This window comes from Salvia splendens, unplaced genomic scaffold (genome assembly GCF_004379255.2).
Source record: "Salvia splendens isolate huo1 unplaced genomic scaffold, SspV2 ctg750, whole genome shotgun sequence".
NCBI classification, from domain to species: Eukaryota; Viridiplantae; Streptophyta; class Magnoliopsida; order Lamiales; family Lamiaceae; genus Salvia; species Salvia splendens.
The window spans coordinates 42642-59754 of NW_024599423.1; the positions used below are offsets into that span (position 1 = coordinate 42642).

At 43.0% G+C, this 17113-nt stretch overlaps 2 protein-coding genes and 1 pseudogene across 2 annotated transcripts; 1 reads left to right on the top strand and 2 right to left on the bottom strand.

Moving 5' to 3' along the window:
• Window positions 1-288: 288 nt before the first annotated feature.
• On the bottom strand, window positions 289-1982 carry LOC121791216 (annotated as a pseudogene).
• A 340-nt stretch (window positions 1983-2322) lies between these two features.
• Window positions 2323-5691, bottom strand: LOC121791221 (probable serine/threonine-protein kinase WNK3). Its single transcript, XM_042189243.1, has 8 exons — window positions 5356-5691; window positions 5150-5187; window positions 4842-5069; window positions 4528-4751; window positions 4291-4448; window positions 3796-3973; window positions 3576-3710; window positions 2323-3497 (listed from the first exon to the last, which is right to left on the bottom strand). The coding sequence occupies exons 1-8, from the start codon at window positions 5446-5448 to the stop codon at window positions 2659-2661; spliced, it is 1893 nt and encodes a 630-aa protein (XP_042045177.1). The 5' UTR covers window positions 5449-5691; the 3' UTR covers window positions 2323-2658.
• Window positions 5692-12776: 7085 nt separating this feature from the next.
• LOC121791223 (putative late blight resistance protein homolog R1B-14) lies at window positions 12777-15041 on the top strand. The gene has a single exon (XM_042189245.1). It carries the CDS (start codon window positions 12777-12779, stop codon window positions 15039-15041), a length of 2265 nt encoding a protein of 754 aa, XP_042045179.1.
• Window positions 15042-17113: the final 2072 nt, after the last annotated feature.

The window sequence follows — 17113 nt, forward strand, 5'->3', positions numbered from 1 at the left end:
TTAATGAAATGTCAAGTAAGAAAAGAAAAATTACATATAGGTAATTTCCCAAAAGATATTCATGTAGTTAAATTTCCCAATCAATCCATAGCCACAGGCAAGATATTCAAAAGATAATGTACCTTAATACTGCAAGGCTACTTTTTGTGAAGATTTCTCCAAGCTCCACTACCATAGTTGCTCAAGTAACACAGATTCAAATTCATTTAATGAAATGTCAAGTAAGAAAAGAAAAATTACATATAGGTATGCCAGTTCACCAAAAGGGCATCATAAACCTCATATAGATATAGTAAGCTAAGGTGACAGCAATTGCTATTAATAACAGAAGCAATCGAAACCAAGTGAACAATTTTCATTGGATTATAATAATGACATACTGGAGCTCAACTAATATGCAATGCAATGCATTAGACATGTAACCTCAAAAAACCCCAATCCTATATTACAAATCAAGCGATCTTACAACCACTGTCAAAACCAAATCCACAAAGCAGCCAAAGAATCCCAATAAACCACAACTTATCTTTATATCTACTCGATAATCGACTGAATGATACCAGCACCTACAATCTTCCCACCTTCTCTGATAGCAAATCTCATCCCCTGCTCACAAGCAACCGGTGTCATAAGCTCAACCTCCATTTTCACATGATCACCTGGCATCACCATCTTCGATTCCTCATCTTGATCATTCATGATCCTGACCACCGCCCCCCGTTACATCAGTGGTCCTCATGTAAAATTGAGGCATATAATTCGTAAAGAAAGGGGAATGCCTCCCACCTTCCTCCTTTTTCAACACATAAACCACCACCATAAACTTCTTGTGAGGCGTGATTGTGCCAGGCTTAGCCAGCACCATCCCCCTCTGAATATCAGCCTTCTGAATACCTCTCAACAGTAAACCCACATTATCCCCGGCCACGGCCTCATCCAACGTCTTCTGAAACATCTCCACGCCCGTTATAATTGTGCTCCTTGTCTCCTTCAATCCAACAATGTCTACTGTATCCCCAATCTTGATTGTCCCACTCTCCACCCTCCCAGTAGCCACAGTCCCCCTGCCGGTAATCGAGAAAACATCCTCTATAGCCATCAAAAACGGTAAATCAGTCCTCTGCGGAATGGGAATGTAGCTATCAACCTCATTCATCAGCTGGTAAATTTTATCAACCCACTCATTCTCCCCTCTTTTAATCTTAGGGTTCTCAATCAAGGCATTCAAAGCTAGCAATGCAGATCCAGAAACAATCGGAATATCATCACCAGGAAATTCATGCGTGGAAAGCAACTCCCTCACCTCCAATTCCACCAGCTGCAGCAGCTCCTCATCATCAACCTGATCCTGTTTATTCAAAAAAAACCACCATACTCGGAACCCCGACCTGCTTCGCAAGCAAAATGTGCTCCTTCGTCTGCGGCATAGAGCCATCGGCGCCGGAGACGACGAGGATCGCGCCGTCCATCTGCGCGGCGCCGGTGATCATGTTCTTCACGTAGTCGGCGTGGCCGGGGCAGTCGACGTGGGCGTAGTGGCGGTTCTCCGTCTCGTACTCGACGGTAGCGGTGTTGATCGTGATGCCGCGCTTCAGCTCCTCGGGAGCGGCGTCGATCTCCTCGTACCTCTTCGGGGCGGAGTTTCCAAGGGAGGCCAGCGCCATCGTGAGCGCGGCGGTCAGGGTGGTTTTTCCATGATCGACGTGGCCGATCGTGCCGATGTTGACGTGCGGCTTCTTCCGCTCGAACTTTCCGCGGGCGGCGCGGACGGAGAAGCGGCGGAGCGGGGCGGCGGCGACGATGTGGAAATTGAAATTGAAGTTGGTGGAGGGAGTGAATGAGGAGATGAGAGCGAATTTAGAGGATTTTGGAGAGGGTTTGGTGTTTGGGAAAGAAGGTGTGGGAATGTGTGTGAGCTTTGTGATCGACGAAACGGCGGCGATGGAGGCCATGAGAGAGAGATTCTATAGAAAGAGGGAAGACTGTTACTGTATATTGGAGACCCCTAAAACTTAATTAGTCAAAATTTGTGAATCATGTTCATTTTAACACATGAATTTTTTATAATTGCAATTTAAATCATCAAAATTGTAAGTAATGTTTTTCAGTTGCATCACTTGCATGGACGCATTCTTGTTATTACATGAGCATGCTTCAAACTGCACAAAGGCCCCCCAAACTCTTATAAAATTGTATTTTGGTCCTTGATATTCAAAATAACTGCTTTGAGGGGTGTAAAAAATTAAAAAAAACTATTCTCTAGTGTCTACAGCTCGCTTAGTTTTGATAGAAACTATTCTCAAATATATTTTTAATAGCGTATTCATTAAAGATGTTATCATGAATTACTAAACCAATAGAACCATTTACATAAGTATGATGATCAAATAGCAAATTTAGACCATTCTGAAAAGGGAAGACAAAAAAAAAAAGAGAGAGAGAGAGAACAGCAGCTTCCCTGTATAGCAAAGTAATACAACAGCCTCCGTTGGGAAAACAAGATACATCTGGTAGAATACATTACACGTTATTCTTCTATCAGCTTCGCTTCATCTTCACAAAGCAGTTGCAGTCGACATTGATCTCGATTCATGATAATTTCCCACAAACATCTAAAACTAATTTTCTTTCAAACACAAAAGAGGCGTAGCTTCTTGTTCAATTCGTGCCATATATCTTTGCGTTGCACACTCTAGTAATCCTGTGGTGAGCCTCCTTTGGCACGTCCTTCAGAAGTTCCAAAACGGCTTCTTTGTGCATCTGCTTCAGATCGTTCAGCTCCTTGTACTGCTCGTCCAGCACAGAGTCGAGTTTCTTTAGAACACTTTTGATGCCACCCGCGTCACTTCCACATGGAGATGAGTTGTCTTTTTCTTCCAATTGGCGATGATTCCTGTTTTCAGGTGGACCAAGGAGCCGGTGACCTTCATTAAATTGTAACCCGCTAGGTGCAGAATTTGGTTCCTGCTTGCTGTCATCTTCGTGATCAGAGTCATACCCCACGTGACTGAGAAGTGAAACATTGTGAGAGGTGTTATTATCTTTATGGCTGAATGGTGATCGTGACGTCACTTCAGACCAGCTGTCTCCAGACGTGGTTGAATCAGCAGACATCAAGTTAGACGGCCCTGCCTTAAGTGGTGAGCATCCGCCACAGGCTTTGGGCGAATCAGACCAATATTTTCTACCCGAGGGGAGTCTTTCCAAAACAAGAGGGCCAGAGGGATGATTCTCATGCATCGTGGGACTGGAAGACATGTCTCCGTGTGTTCCAAGTACACCAAATTCAATCATTGTTTGACCATTAAAACTGCCGCTGTTTGCAGTTCCTCTAGGTGTCCAATCTGGAATGAGGGATTGGAATTCAGAATCGATCATATCAGCAATAACTGAGACGTCATGATCTGTCAAATCCAGCTCTTCAACCATTTCACTAGCAACAGCAGTGGACGTATCCTCCTCGACATCAAATGGAAAGTGAATGTTTCGTATATGACCTGAAAAAAGTAAGTCACTGTGCATTCAATGACAAGAAGAACTAATTGCAGCAAATGGGAAACGGTGATATCAATAACCTGATGCATCTGCTATTCGAAGTTTCAAAAATATCGTATTATGGTCTTTCCTATGACCCTGCAGTGTGAAGTCTCGACTACCCTCAAAACCAGAATCTTGGTTTGCACCAATGTCAAACCAGTTGCCATTATCACCTACAAATACATAATGATGGAAAACACTTCCAATTATAACCACAAAGCGAAAAATGTTAGAACCGAATAAAGGCTACAACTGGACCTGCATCGGTAGATTGTGGCCACAGTGAAGAACCTGAACTTTCCTCATCAGATCTTAAGAATGGATCCATCAGTAATTCTTTGGCTGACAAACGTTCAGGTGCTTTTGCGATGCATTTTTCTATGAACTCCCGGATAGCAGGATCCTTCACTTTCTTTAATGATGCAGGCTTGATCCCCTTTTGAACAATTCAAGAATTTAGTGAAAGGGACCTTTAGACTATCAAAGAATGTGTCCAGCTACAAGGCAAGAAACAGAGAAAGATATCATGACTTGAAACCCAATTTCTTTAGTAATATTGTGTGTCATCATTTCTTCGGTTTAATCCTGTTCCTGTATCTGGTTATTCACTCCTACTCTTTCTTTTATTTTTCTGTAGTAACAGATAATAAATGCTCAAGGTAATAATTTTGGTATCATACAAGCTTCCCCTTAAAGCAGACACACGAAAGATAAATAAAGAAACTACAGACAGTAAAATCAATATAGACTTACCGCTGTCACTTTTTTGTATATCTGAGCAGCATTGGAGCATTCCACATACGGATACTCAAAGGTGACTAGCTCTATCAAGCACATACCGAAAGCATATATATCTACAAGTTCATTGTATTCTTCCTCATAAAGCTCCGGTGCCATGAATTCCGGAGTACCTATCTCATGAATCACATGTCACCTTAACCATAAAATTCAAGCATAACGCCAAATTGAAGTTATAATCAACCAACTTACCTATAACACTGTGAGCTGAACGAGCTTGCTTTAGGATAGCAGCTAGACCAAGATCACCAATTTTCACCTCTCCTTGATTCCCATTGACAAATATATTATCACATTTCAAGTCGCGATGAATAACTGGAGGATCATGACGATGAAGATATGACAACCCTTCTAAGATTTGCCTAGACCATTTCTTCAATGCCCTCACATCAACATGCTTGTGTTTCTTCCTATACCTAAACAACACAAAAACCAGTTCGAGCTTCTAAGCTCCCACTCAAGGATATCAAAAGATTCATAGCGCAGCAACTGAAAATCCAACATACTGTCTTAGAGTCCCAGACACGAAAATCTCAGTAATGAAGTTGATATGCTCGTTCTTTGTATCGACCCACGAGTTGTAAAACTTGATAATGTTCTTATGCTTGAGAGTTTTGAGCAGGTGCACTTCAGAAAACAACCTCTCCAAATCAACAGAATTTTTCAACAGATCAGCAAGTTTCACCTGATTCCAAGCCACCTCTATGCCTTCCAACTCATCAAAAGCCCTATATCTAATTTCCACCAGTAAAATCAAGGATAAACAAAACTTAAATGAAAATCAGAAATCATCAAATCACATTAAATTCCATACACTTTTTTGAAAGCCCCCTTTCCTAGAACTTCTTTATACTGCAAAAAACCAACACGAACATAACTAAATTAACTAATTGACCGCCAACAAGAACACAAAACAATTAAGCTGAACACCAGAACACAAAATCACAACAACATTAAGGAACGAAACATTATCCATCTTCATCAACAAAATAATACACGAGCTAAAGAAATTGCACGAACCCGACCGTAGCGACCGGAGGGATCCACCTCGACGAATTCGGGCACAATATCGCAATCGTCCGATCCGGCCTCGGACGCCGAGTCTTGCACCATTTTCGCGCCTAATTCAAACGCAACCAATCAAAAACGTAATCTGATTCAGATCTACTACTGAAAATTACTCTCTTTGCCACAATCCGATGGCCGAAATTGTATTTTAATTCCAATATTTCGCGCTTAGATGAATGAAACAGTGATAACTCGAATTTGCGAACGTATGAAATTTGTTTGGATTGACGTAAACTGGATTTTGTTGGGTTGGAGCGAATCTACGTCGGTTATGCATATGTATATCTAACTTTCTATTATCTTTTCTAAGTTGTTTTCATCTTAAAGTTATAGTAATATTTAAAGCGTTTTAAAAAATAATTATAAAAAGAACGAATGATTAGTTTATAATGACAACTTTTTTACAAAAGGAGGGTTAACATTTTTTTAATCATGATTTAAATGTAAACATTGTTTAACAAATAAAAACGGAATATTTATACACCACCAAAAATTGATGGAGAGTAAGACCATCCACAATAGGAATAGCTCAGCAATAGCCCATCCATAGCCTAGCCACTGCCACATCATCAGCACTAAAAATCCTCCTGCCACATCATCAAAACAAGCAAATAGCCCAGCAATAGCCCAGCCATAGTCCAGCCACATACTATCCACATTACTATTAACAAATATATACAAAATAAAATAATTAACAATAACACAATATACGGAATTAAATTTACAATACAAAAACAAGAAAATTCACTAATATTAATAAAATTTAAAAAGTACATTAATTAAAAAAAATTACATAATTAAAAAAAACTAACGGCGGTCAATCCTCCGCGCCGATAACTCTTCAATTAAATCCTTTTGGAGTCGAATATGAGCCGTCGTTTGGCGCATGTCGGCATGTGCTTGTAGGAGGCCGTCTTCATCGTGAGGTACCCCTCCGTACGTTGGGGGTGGCCACGTCGTGGCTTGGACCGGCTTCATTATCGTCGTTGACCCAATTGGTCAGTTCGCCACCTTCATCTTCGACAATCATGTTGTGCATGATAATACAGGCGTACATTATATCAGCAATGCATTGGACATTCCACTAACGCGTTGGACCCTTAATTGCCGCCCATCGAGACTGGAGCACACCAAATGCGCGCTCCACGTCCTTGCGCGCCGACTCCTGCCGTGCCGCAAAGTAGGCCTTCTTCTCATCTCCTGGGCATCGGATCGTCTTCACAAAGACGGGCCACCTAGGGTATATCCCATCCGCCAAGTAGTAGCCCATATCATGTTGGTTGCCGTTGGCGACAAAACTGATGGTCGGACCGACGCCCTGGCACTGCTCGTTGAAAAGTGGCGACGAGTTGAGGATGTTGAGGTCGTTGTTCAAACCAGCTATCCCAAAATACGCGTTCCAAATTCAAAGCCGGTAATCAGCTATGGCCTCCAGGATCATCGTGGGATTCTTTCCCTTGTAGCCGGACGTGTAGAACCCCTTCCAGGCTGCGGGACAGTTCTTCCACTCCCAATGCATACAATCTATGTTGCCTAACATACCCGGGAACCCATGCTAACTCCCGTGCATCCGCAACAGATCTTGGTAGTCTTCGGGGGTAGGCGTTCGGAGATACTGATCACCGAATACTTCTATCACTCCCAGACAGAAATTCTTCAGACATTGCAGGGCAGTCGTCTTACCGATGTGGAGATACTCGTCCCACATGTCTGCTGCGCCTCTGTAGGCCAACTGCCGGATTGCCGCAGTGCACTTTTGAATAGATGTGTGGCCGGGTCTGCCAGCCGCATCGTGCCTGAAGCGGAAATACAGATATCGAGACTCCAATGCGTTGACAATACGCATAAACAGGTCCCTGCTCATCCTAAAACGACGCCTGAAAAGGTTGGCGTTGAACCGAGGCTCCTGTGCGAAGTAGTCTTCGTATAGGCGCTGATGTGCAGCTACATGATCCCGATCAATCACACTGCGGCGGTGGACCACTGGGGGAGGTCGAGGTATCGCCGGCTGCAAGGCCCTTTCCATCCATTGGTCTATCGCGTTGGTCGTATAGGCGTCCAACGCTTCGGCCATTCGACGTTCGTACTCCTCAGCATCCCCTCCGCTACCACCACTACCACCACCAGCGTTACTCATTTCGCGTTGTTGCTCTTGTACAGAAATTAAGATAGAGAGAGTACTCGTTAAAACAAGTGGTGCGAATGAAAATGACGAGCAAAACGCGTATATATAGTGTTTCGGAAAAAAAAAATTTAATTTTCGCGCTGGGCGATCCGGGCGCTGCAATAGCGCCGACCGGATCGACCAGCGCACCGCCCAGCGCCACGCAACCGCCCAGCTCCGGCGCTCGTCTGGGCGGTCGGCTGGGCGGCATTGTGGATGGTCTAAGAGATGGGTGCATACGCCGGCTAAATTCCACGAATGGACGTCATGGGAGATGATATCCGTCATTTGTACCCGGAAAAAAGCATTTCCAGTGATGGGAAAGACGCGTGAGGCTCTCGCGTGTTTGCCTTGGATACACGCGAGAGCCTCTCGCGTGTTTCATTAAACACGCTTCAGCCTCTCGCGTGTTTTAAATCAAATCAATCCACAAAAATGCCTCCTTCCTGCAAGCAGTTCTTCCAGATTTTCCAAAGACACCAAGCAGTTTGGAACACAGAATCAGAGGACCTCGCATACAAAGCATAAGACGTCGTCGAAATCGTATGGTCAGAGAAGATCCGCGATTCTTCAAAATCCAAGCTCAAACAAGCAAACCAGAATCACGAAAACCTCCGCTACGATTTCCCCGATCTGGAAAAATTAACAAAGGAGGTTGAACACGCGAGAGGCTGAAGCGTGTTTAATCAAACACGCGAGAGCCTCTCGCGTGTATCCAAGGCAAACACGCGAGAGGCTAACGCGTCTTTCCCATCACTGGAAATGTTTTTTTTCCGGGTACAAATGGCGGATATCATCTCCTATGACGTCCATTCGTGGAATTTAGCCTGCATACGCCAGTGTGATTTCCCTGAAGCATACAATCAAACGTATCGTAAATTCATCTCAAATCGTGTTGATTCCCCCGTCTGCAGAGATCATAGAATCTGCAAGCAACGTGCTTCAGTCGTTGCGGAAAACTCTCATACGATTGGATGGCGGAAGCAAGAGCATTAGCAGGAAGAAGATCAACGCTCTTGACGAGCAAATCAGAGAGGCGGTGTGCAAACTCGAAGACTTGCTGGAATCCGACCTTTCAAATCAGATTCTCACACAATCTGAAGAAGAAACTAGCGGAGATTGGAATCAATTCGACATAAATCTCCTGGAATCGGAGCACGAGATTCTGTGCCTCGTCGAAGCATTGAAGGAGATGGAGCTGGACTACATCAAAGAATTAGACAATCCAGAAATCGAAGAAGATGATGGTGATTGTGATGAACCTATTGTTTCGACAAGAATTGATTCTTGTGGAAATGAATCGAAGTTGATTGGATTATGTGATAAATTTCTGGAAATCAAAAATCGGCTTAAACGTGTCGATGGGCTTCGTTTCGTGACGCCTATAACTGGGATGGCTGGAATCGGTAAGACTACACTTGCTAATGAAATTTATAACGATTTAGATATTTCACAACAGTTTGATCTTCGAGCTTGGGTTGCAGTAGGTAGAAAATGGAAGTTGAAATATTGTAGCTCAATTTGATGCTAACATGGTTGAAATGATTATGAATGAAGAGGTGAGAAAGATTGGTGATTATTTGAAAGAAAGGTTGAAAGGTAGGAGGCATCTCATTGTGTTGGATGATGTGTGGGACAAACAAGTTTGGAACGAGTTGAAAAATAGTTTGTTTAAAGATGATGATAATAATGGAGGGAAAATCTTGATCACAACTAGATTAGACCAAGTCGGTCGAGTTGTGAAAATGAGGTTGTGGATAAGGAAGAAAGTTGGGATCTTCTTCGTGAGAAGGCTTTTGGAGAAGAGTTATGCCCCTATCAGCTAGAGAAGATAGAAAGGAAGATTGCCGGGAAGTGTGAAGGCCTTCCTCTTATAATTGTGGCGGTGGCAAACCTCTTATGTGCAGTAGAGAGGATGCCTGAGTATTGGAGTGAGGTATTGGAGAAAAAGAACTCGCTTTTTATGGATGCATATGGTGCAATATCAAAGGTTTTGTATCCAAGTTTCGAGTACTTGGCTCAGGTGTTGAGGCCGTGTTTTCTCTATATGGGAGTTTTTCCTCAAAATTATGAGATATTGAAATCAAAGGTGGTGATAATGTGGGCGGCTGAGGGATTTCCTGAGCCGTTGGGATGGCAAACTGAAAATGAATATAGCGAGCAATGTTTGAGAGCTCTCAGTTACAATAATCTTGTTTTGCTTCATAAAGAAAGCACAATTTGGAACACTTTTAGATGTGAGCACTCTTAGTTGCACAAAGGCGATTTTTGAAGCCATTCCTAATCTAAGGAAGTTAGGAATTCAAATTGAGTCGGAGCCTGATGCTGCTGAGGCATTGAGTTTCCTTGATCAAATTTCTAATCTCAAAAAACTGCAGATACTCAAATGTGTAGTCGTGAATCCTGACCTCATGACCGAAACACTTCTCCATCCCATCCGCATCCTCTTCCAACATCGTTGACAGTTCTTAAGAAGCTGCATTTGAGTGGGTTGGGATATTCTTGGGAAGATATGAGTGTGATTGGATCATTGCCAAATCTTGAAGTACTCAAATTGCGATGCTATGCCTTTCAAGGTCGGACATGGGTAGTAGAAGAGAAAAGATTTGCAAAACTTGGGTATCTTGTGATTGAAGACACTGATTTGGTGAAGTGGGAAGTGAGAGAGGGAGGCTGCACAAACCTCTACTATTTGAGCATAAAACATTGCCATTTGTTGGAAGAGATTCATGGCAGATTTGGTCATAATTGAAGTTGTTGACAGCAACCCTTCAGTTGATACTTGGCACATAAGGCCATCCACAACGCTGTTCCTATACCGTTCCTAAACCGTTCCTTAAACTACTATTTACGGGCCCCACTGTACTTTTTTACTCCATTCCTTAACTAAGGAACGGAACCTGCAACCCTCTGTTCCTTAACCGTTCCTTAAATTACTATTCATTCAATTTCATTTTTTTTTCCAACTCAATTCAATTAAAAAACACACTTTAATAAAAAACAAACACACTTTATTAAAAAACATACAACATTAAAGCAAAATTACAACTTAAACTTAAAAAAATAAAAAGCACACACTTAAAATCATAAAAAAAATAAAAGTACACAATTTTAATAATTCCATCCGCCAAAATTTGCTCAAATGTGCTCAATTAGATCCTGTTGGAGAGGATTTGAGAGGAATAGATGTGTGTTTGTGAGTGAAATGAATATGCAATAGGAGTATTTATAGAGTAAATAAATAAAAAAAAGGTCAATACCGTTGCAATTTTTTTTTATTATTATTAAATTCGAATTAAAAAAAATGAATTATTGCGTCACAGTGACGAAACCCACTCGCGGGGCAGCGAGTGGGCGTCACGCGTGCGCTGAGAGCCCGCCACGTCGCCTCGGCGCGTGGCGGAACGTGCCGTGCCGCGTGCCTCGGCAACGACACCCGGCAGGGCATAGGCACTGAATGGCGACGACACGGCGGCTGCAACGCGTGCCGCCGGCGTTGCAGCCGTTGCGGAACCGTTCCTCCGGAACGGCATAGGCACCGCAACGGCATAGCGTCGCGGGTGTTCTAATAAAGTGTTACTCCTCTCATCCGGAATTTGATGACCCCAGCATTTATATTCACTATTCATGGCTTGATAAGAAGCTCAAGTCATGACTCCCTAATTTATAACCATCTCTTCTTTGAGATATTTGTATTTTAAACTATTCCTATGTTTAAATTTATTTTTATTTTAGAGTTATTTGTATGTGAGTAACTGTGGATAAAACGTGTACTTTGTTATATATTGCGAGTAAATATTAGATTTCCTTATAAAATATGTCACCGTAATTTTATGGCCGTCGTAAAGAAAAATGATGTTATTACCTCAATGTATAAAAAAATGGGTTGAAAGCAAAAAACTTAAAAAGTATAGCATCAATTTAACTTGAGTTCCCCATCAAACAAGGTAAATAGTAGGAGTAGTAGAGAATACAACCAACATTTTCAAAATGACAAAAACAAATTCAACCAAGAGCCATGTAAACCTGCAGCAGTTAGTTGAAGAGAAAAAAATGTGTTCATCTGCCTAATGAAAAAAGTTAAAATAAAAATGGGAAGACACACTTGTCTATATATTATATATGGCCTCTCTTGTTCAGTCACTCAAACACAAATTACACAGTTCAAATAGTTCAATTATATATCGGGATCATTAAATCAATTGCATACTCGAAGCTTTGAAATGAGATCCAGTAAAAAGCAAAATAATTATCATCCTAATTAACAGCAAGATATCAAATTTGGACAAAACCTAGTGGTCTTATCGCCATATTATTAACATGAAATTCATAGTTTGTAAAAATGTGTACCATGGAGTACTTCTTACGTCCACGACCCAATTTTAAAAATCATTTACTTTTTTCATTTTTAATATATGAATATAATTCAATAACTTTTTTTTACTCACTTTTTATTATACAAAATTAGTAATTAGTAATAAAGTAAAACCTACCTTCCACGGTCCATTAAAAATCACGCGAGTTAAATAATGGCCTCTCTCCGTGAAATGTTGTCCAGTTTTTTCATTTTGATTTGTCCATGAAAGTTTGTCATTTTGCTTCTTTTCTATTTTTGATAAATGGTCTTCACTTTCTACTAACTCTTTACACTCACATTCTATTAGAAGTAATAAATAAATGTGGACCCTCGTTTAGTTAAAACTTTTAACTCACTTATTCTTTATATTTCTTAAAACGTGTGCCCAAATCAAACTTGGATAATATTTCTTGGACGAGATTATTGTATTCTTTAAATAATGTGGATTGACTATTACCGTATGGACTGACCGCCCGACAACTATTATTATTGGATTCCATAGAGTTGACTCTAATTGCATCTTCATCTTTCATCGCTCACTCTATCTAGAGACGGAGCCGAGGAACAGAAGATGTCTTTTGCTACGGTCAGTTTTCTCAAGCGCGAGATTGAGGATCTTCTAACCTCTCATGGGAATTCGCTTGCTGCTCCATCTCGGGAAATCTTGCAATTTGCAATCAAAGAAATGGATTCCTAGCAACAAATCACCGAAAGATTAATACTTGGAGCAGAGCAGATACTACATTCAGATATGAAGTATCTAGGTTAAATAATGAGGTCAAACAAATTGCCGAACAATCTGAAGAGCAGGTTATACAGAAAATAAATCAAGGATTGGTTCAATTGAAATCGATGGGGGAGAAATACGTCCAACAATTGTACAACTCTTCGCCCAAGGACGATGAAGAAGATGAAGGTGACGTTCATTGCGGTGAAAAGATGGTTGGATTAGTTTACGAGTTCAATAAACTCAAGCATAGGCTCCGAATCAGTTGGTTGAAGAGCACGCAGGTAACTGCCCTAGTTGGGATGCCTGGCATCGGCAAAACTACTCTTGCTAGGACGCTTCTCGAAGATCCGAAAACGGAGGAACACTTCGACTGTCGTGTGTGGCTGAAAGTAGGCAAAGAAAGCCGATTCAAGGAGATTCCAAGGCGAATTCTGGCAGAGTTGAATGGTGAGACCGTTGTGGAAGGAGATGAAGATGCAATAGCTATGCGGTTGAAAGAGAGTTTGAAGGATAAGAGATACCTCATTGTGCTGGATGATGTCTGGGACAGATACATGATGTATCACCTGCATCCTCCGTTTCCACACGAGAGAAATGAACTGAAAAGTGCTCTACACGACGAGACTAATGGAAGCCAGGTCGTCTTTACGACAAGGCTGCAGCAGTTGGATGATTATGGTGCTAGGCATTCGAAAGATGTGATGATGGTGAGATTTTTGAATGAGGAAGAAAGTTGGGATCTTCTCAGTGAGAAGGTGTTTGGTGAAAAGTCCTGCTCTTTCCAACTTGAGAAGGTTGGGAAGAAAATCGCGAAGAAATGTGATGGATTACCTCTCATGATTGTCGCGGTTGCTAACCTGTTAGCCAAAGAGGAGAGGACTGTGGAATGCTGGGGTGAGATTGCAGCTCATAAGAATCATCCTATTTTCATGGATGCATATCATGATATATCAAAGGTGTTACTTCCGAGTTACAAGTACTTACCTCGCCTTCTGCAAATGTGTTTTCTCTACATGGGAGTTTTCCCTCGGAATGATCACGTATCACGATCCAAGCTCATGAACATGTGGCGTGTAGATGGATTTCTTGAAGAAAATGCACATGAATCTCTATATCCTAGTGCAGAGAAGTGTTTGGATGAGCTTGTTTCAAATAGTCTTGTCATGGTCTACCAAACCACCCTAGATCATTCGGGGCGATTAGGTGCTAAACAGATAAAAACTTGTGGCCTTCATTCTTCTCTATGGCACTTGTCTAACCAAGAAGCTATGAAGATCAAATTTTCGTATGTCTTGAAAACTATCAGTGATGCTTTTGAAGAAGGAGTTGAAAGCCAATGCAGGCTATCCTTCCACAACAACATTCTATTTGGCATCATAGAAGTGTGTGAATCAGTTGCGGAGAAGTGTGCAACAACTGCACATTCCCTCCTGTGTTATGGGCCATATCAGAAATATCAAGTGCCGATATGTTCTGGTTTGGGATTGCTTCGGAAACTCGATGCTCTTACAATCTGTTTCTACGAGTTCCCAATGGAGGTTCTGGAATTAGTACAACTAAGATACCTAGCTTTCACTTTGAACGGGGAGCTCCCTGCTTCCATATCCCGACTCACAAACCTTCAGTTCTTGATTGTGGGTCGCCATTTGAGCATCAAATCGAGTGAAGGCCCGTTGCACCTGCCCAAGGAGATATGGGATATGAAGGAACTGAAGCAACTTCAGGTCATCGGCAGTGACTTGCCAGATCCTTGCGGTGCTTCCTTGGAAAGCTTGTTGACACTTTCAGGTGTAAGTGCTGAGAGTTGCAATGAGGCTATTTTAAAATCAGTTCCTAATCTGAAGAAATTAGGAATCCAGATTAGTTTGGAAGATGATGATATTGGTAGCAGCTTAAGCGTGTTTGATCATATTCCCCATCTCACCAACCTAATATCACTCAAATGTGTCATAACGAATCCTGAGGTGGTTGTTCCCGTGCTTGCTCCAATGTCAATTTTTCCACAAAATTTGACAAAGTTGAGCTTGAGCGGCATGGGCTACCCCTGGAAAGAAACGAGCAAGATTTCATCACTGCGTCTTACAGTGCTGAAATTGCGAAATTATGCTTTTCAAGGTCCAGAGTGGGAAGTAGAAGAGGGTGCATTCGATCGTCTTACAATTCTTATTATTGAAGACACTGATCTGGAGGACTGGAAAATTGGGCAGGGAGGCTTAGATGACCTTGAAACCCTTACCATGAAGCACTGTTACAATCTGGAAAGGATTCATGGGGTATTTGGAGGAATTAAGCTAATTGACTGCAACCCTTCAGGTGCAGAGCAGATGAAGAAGGCTACTCAAGACTGGAAGGTAGAGGTTCATTCTTCATGGGACGACAAGAAGTGACCTCAAGCTCAATGAGAAGTGTTTTCATCCGTCCAAAGCCATTTAAGTTAGCAACTTAAGTTACATGTCAAGTGAGTTGTTTTTAGTATATATGACTTGCTATTTTTGGTCAGCTTTCTAAGTTGGATTTCCTAGCAACTTCCACAGTTAAATGATTAGAAAAGATTGTATCTCAGAAATAATTAGAAAAAAGATTACTTGATTGATCATGTGTTTGTAAAGGGGCAGTTACCTTCAGCAAAATCCTCATTTAACAATCTTTTACAGATGCAGGAGTTGTTCCTTTGTGATCTTGACTCTTGAATTTCTTTGCAATTACTGAAAGGGGAAGGAAGAAAAAGATACTCCACTTAAATTGTGATGGCATTCATGCTAACAAAGTAATCACACCAGAAGATTTTTCAATGAATGCTAGTATTATATAGTTGAGCAAATTATAAAGAACAAGTGACCTTAAGAGCATGCGTAACGCAAGGGGCCGGGCCGCATCTCGCGAGTCCCGGCCCGTCCCATGCATTACACGGAAGGGCGGCACGGCTCAGGCCCGTCCCGGTGACGCGTGACCGGCCTGGGGAGCGTCCCGCGTCCCGGCCCGGGACGGGGTTGCACGGTGACGGGCCGCAAGTCCCGCGTCCCGGCCCAGCGTTACACGGTCTTCGGGCCGGGACGCAAATCCAATTTTGTTTTTTTTTTTTAAATTCGATGTCTATAAATACGAGCTTGCGTTCCATCCATTTCAATCCCGCGTTCCATTTCAATACTCTATTATACCCTTTGTATTTTCGGCGTCAATGGATTGGTTCAACAGCGATCAACGTGAGATGGAGGAGTTCGTTAACTCGAACAATTGGTACATACCGTCATCGCAACCATCGCAGACACAGCCTAGTCCGGGAGTCGGTAGCAACGACGACATTACATCGCCGGTCAACACCGACGAGTTCGAGGTCAGTGAGATGGAGCCCGCGCAAGAGCGGGGAAAGGAGAAGGTCGGGGAGGAGGATGGGCCGAAGAAGTACACTCCGCCCGAGACAATGTGGCTTGCGAGGAACTACATCGACGTCTCCGAGGATCCTATCATCGGCAACCAGCAGACCGGCAAGGCTTTTTGGGAGCGGATTGCGCAGAAATATAACGCTGGCCGTCCGGAAGGGTCGAGCGAGCGTAGCTACGTGAAGCTGCGCAAGCATTGGGGCCGGGTCCAGGCGGATATGAGCAAGTGGAACGGAAAGTGGGCCAACGTAGTCCGTATGTGGCCGAGCGGGCACAGCGAGGCGGACCTCGTCGAGAAGGCAAAGGAAGCGTTCTTCACTGACGGGAAGAAGACCTTCAAGTACTTCGAAGTTTGGAAGCTCGTCGAGAAGAGCCCGAAGTACACCAGCGGTGCTGAGCCAGCGGCAACTGGGGCGGCGAAGAGAACCAAAGTTTCCGCCTCCGGAAACTACTCTTCGAGCGAAGGAGGTCCGGCGATCGACCTCAACGTGACGGACGACGATGTCTTCTACTCCTCTCCTAGCATTCAGAGCCGCCCGACAGGAACAAAGGCGGCCAAGAGGAAAGCAAAGGGGAAGGCAGCTGCGAGCAACTCCGCTATGGTGCCACCGCCGACCAATCCGTCTCTGGATAAGATGTCCGCCACACTTTGTCGGAGATGAATATTACATGGCGGATGAGCCAGCTGACGGAGTTGACAGCGAGGGATACATCGAAGATGTCGGACGAGGAGCTCGAGTTGCACCGTGAGATGATCGCCTACCTTCGCGCCCAAATGAAGAAGTAGTAGTCGTGGCCCGGGTTTCTTGTATTTTAAATTTGCTTCGTCTAGTAATGTAATGTTAATTTCGAATGAACAATGCATTTTCCCGGTTTCAATTGTTCAACGAATTGCGTTTTCGAGTTAAATAGGTTGGAGTTGTGAATAGTGTCATTTATTAGTTGCGGCCCGAGTTGCGGCCTGCAGGGTTACAGCAGTTGGGGCCTGGGCCGCAACTGTAGAGGAATGATGACGTGGAGGGGACTTGGGGCCGGAAATGGGGACGGGGTTACTGATGCCCTAACAACTGGGAACAGAA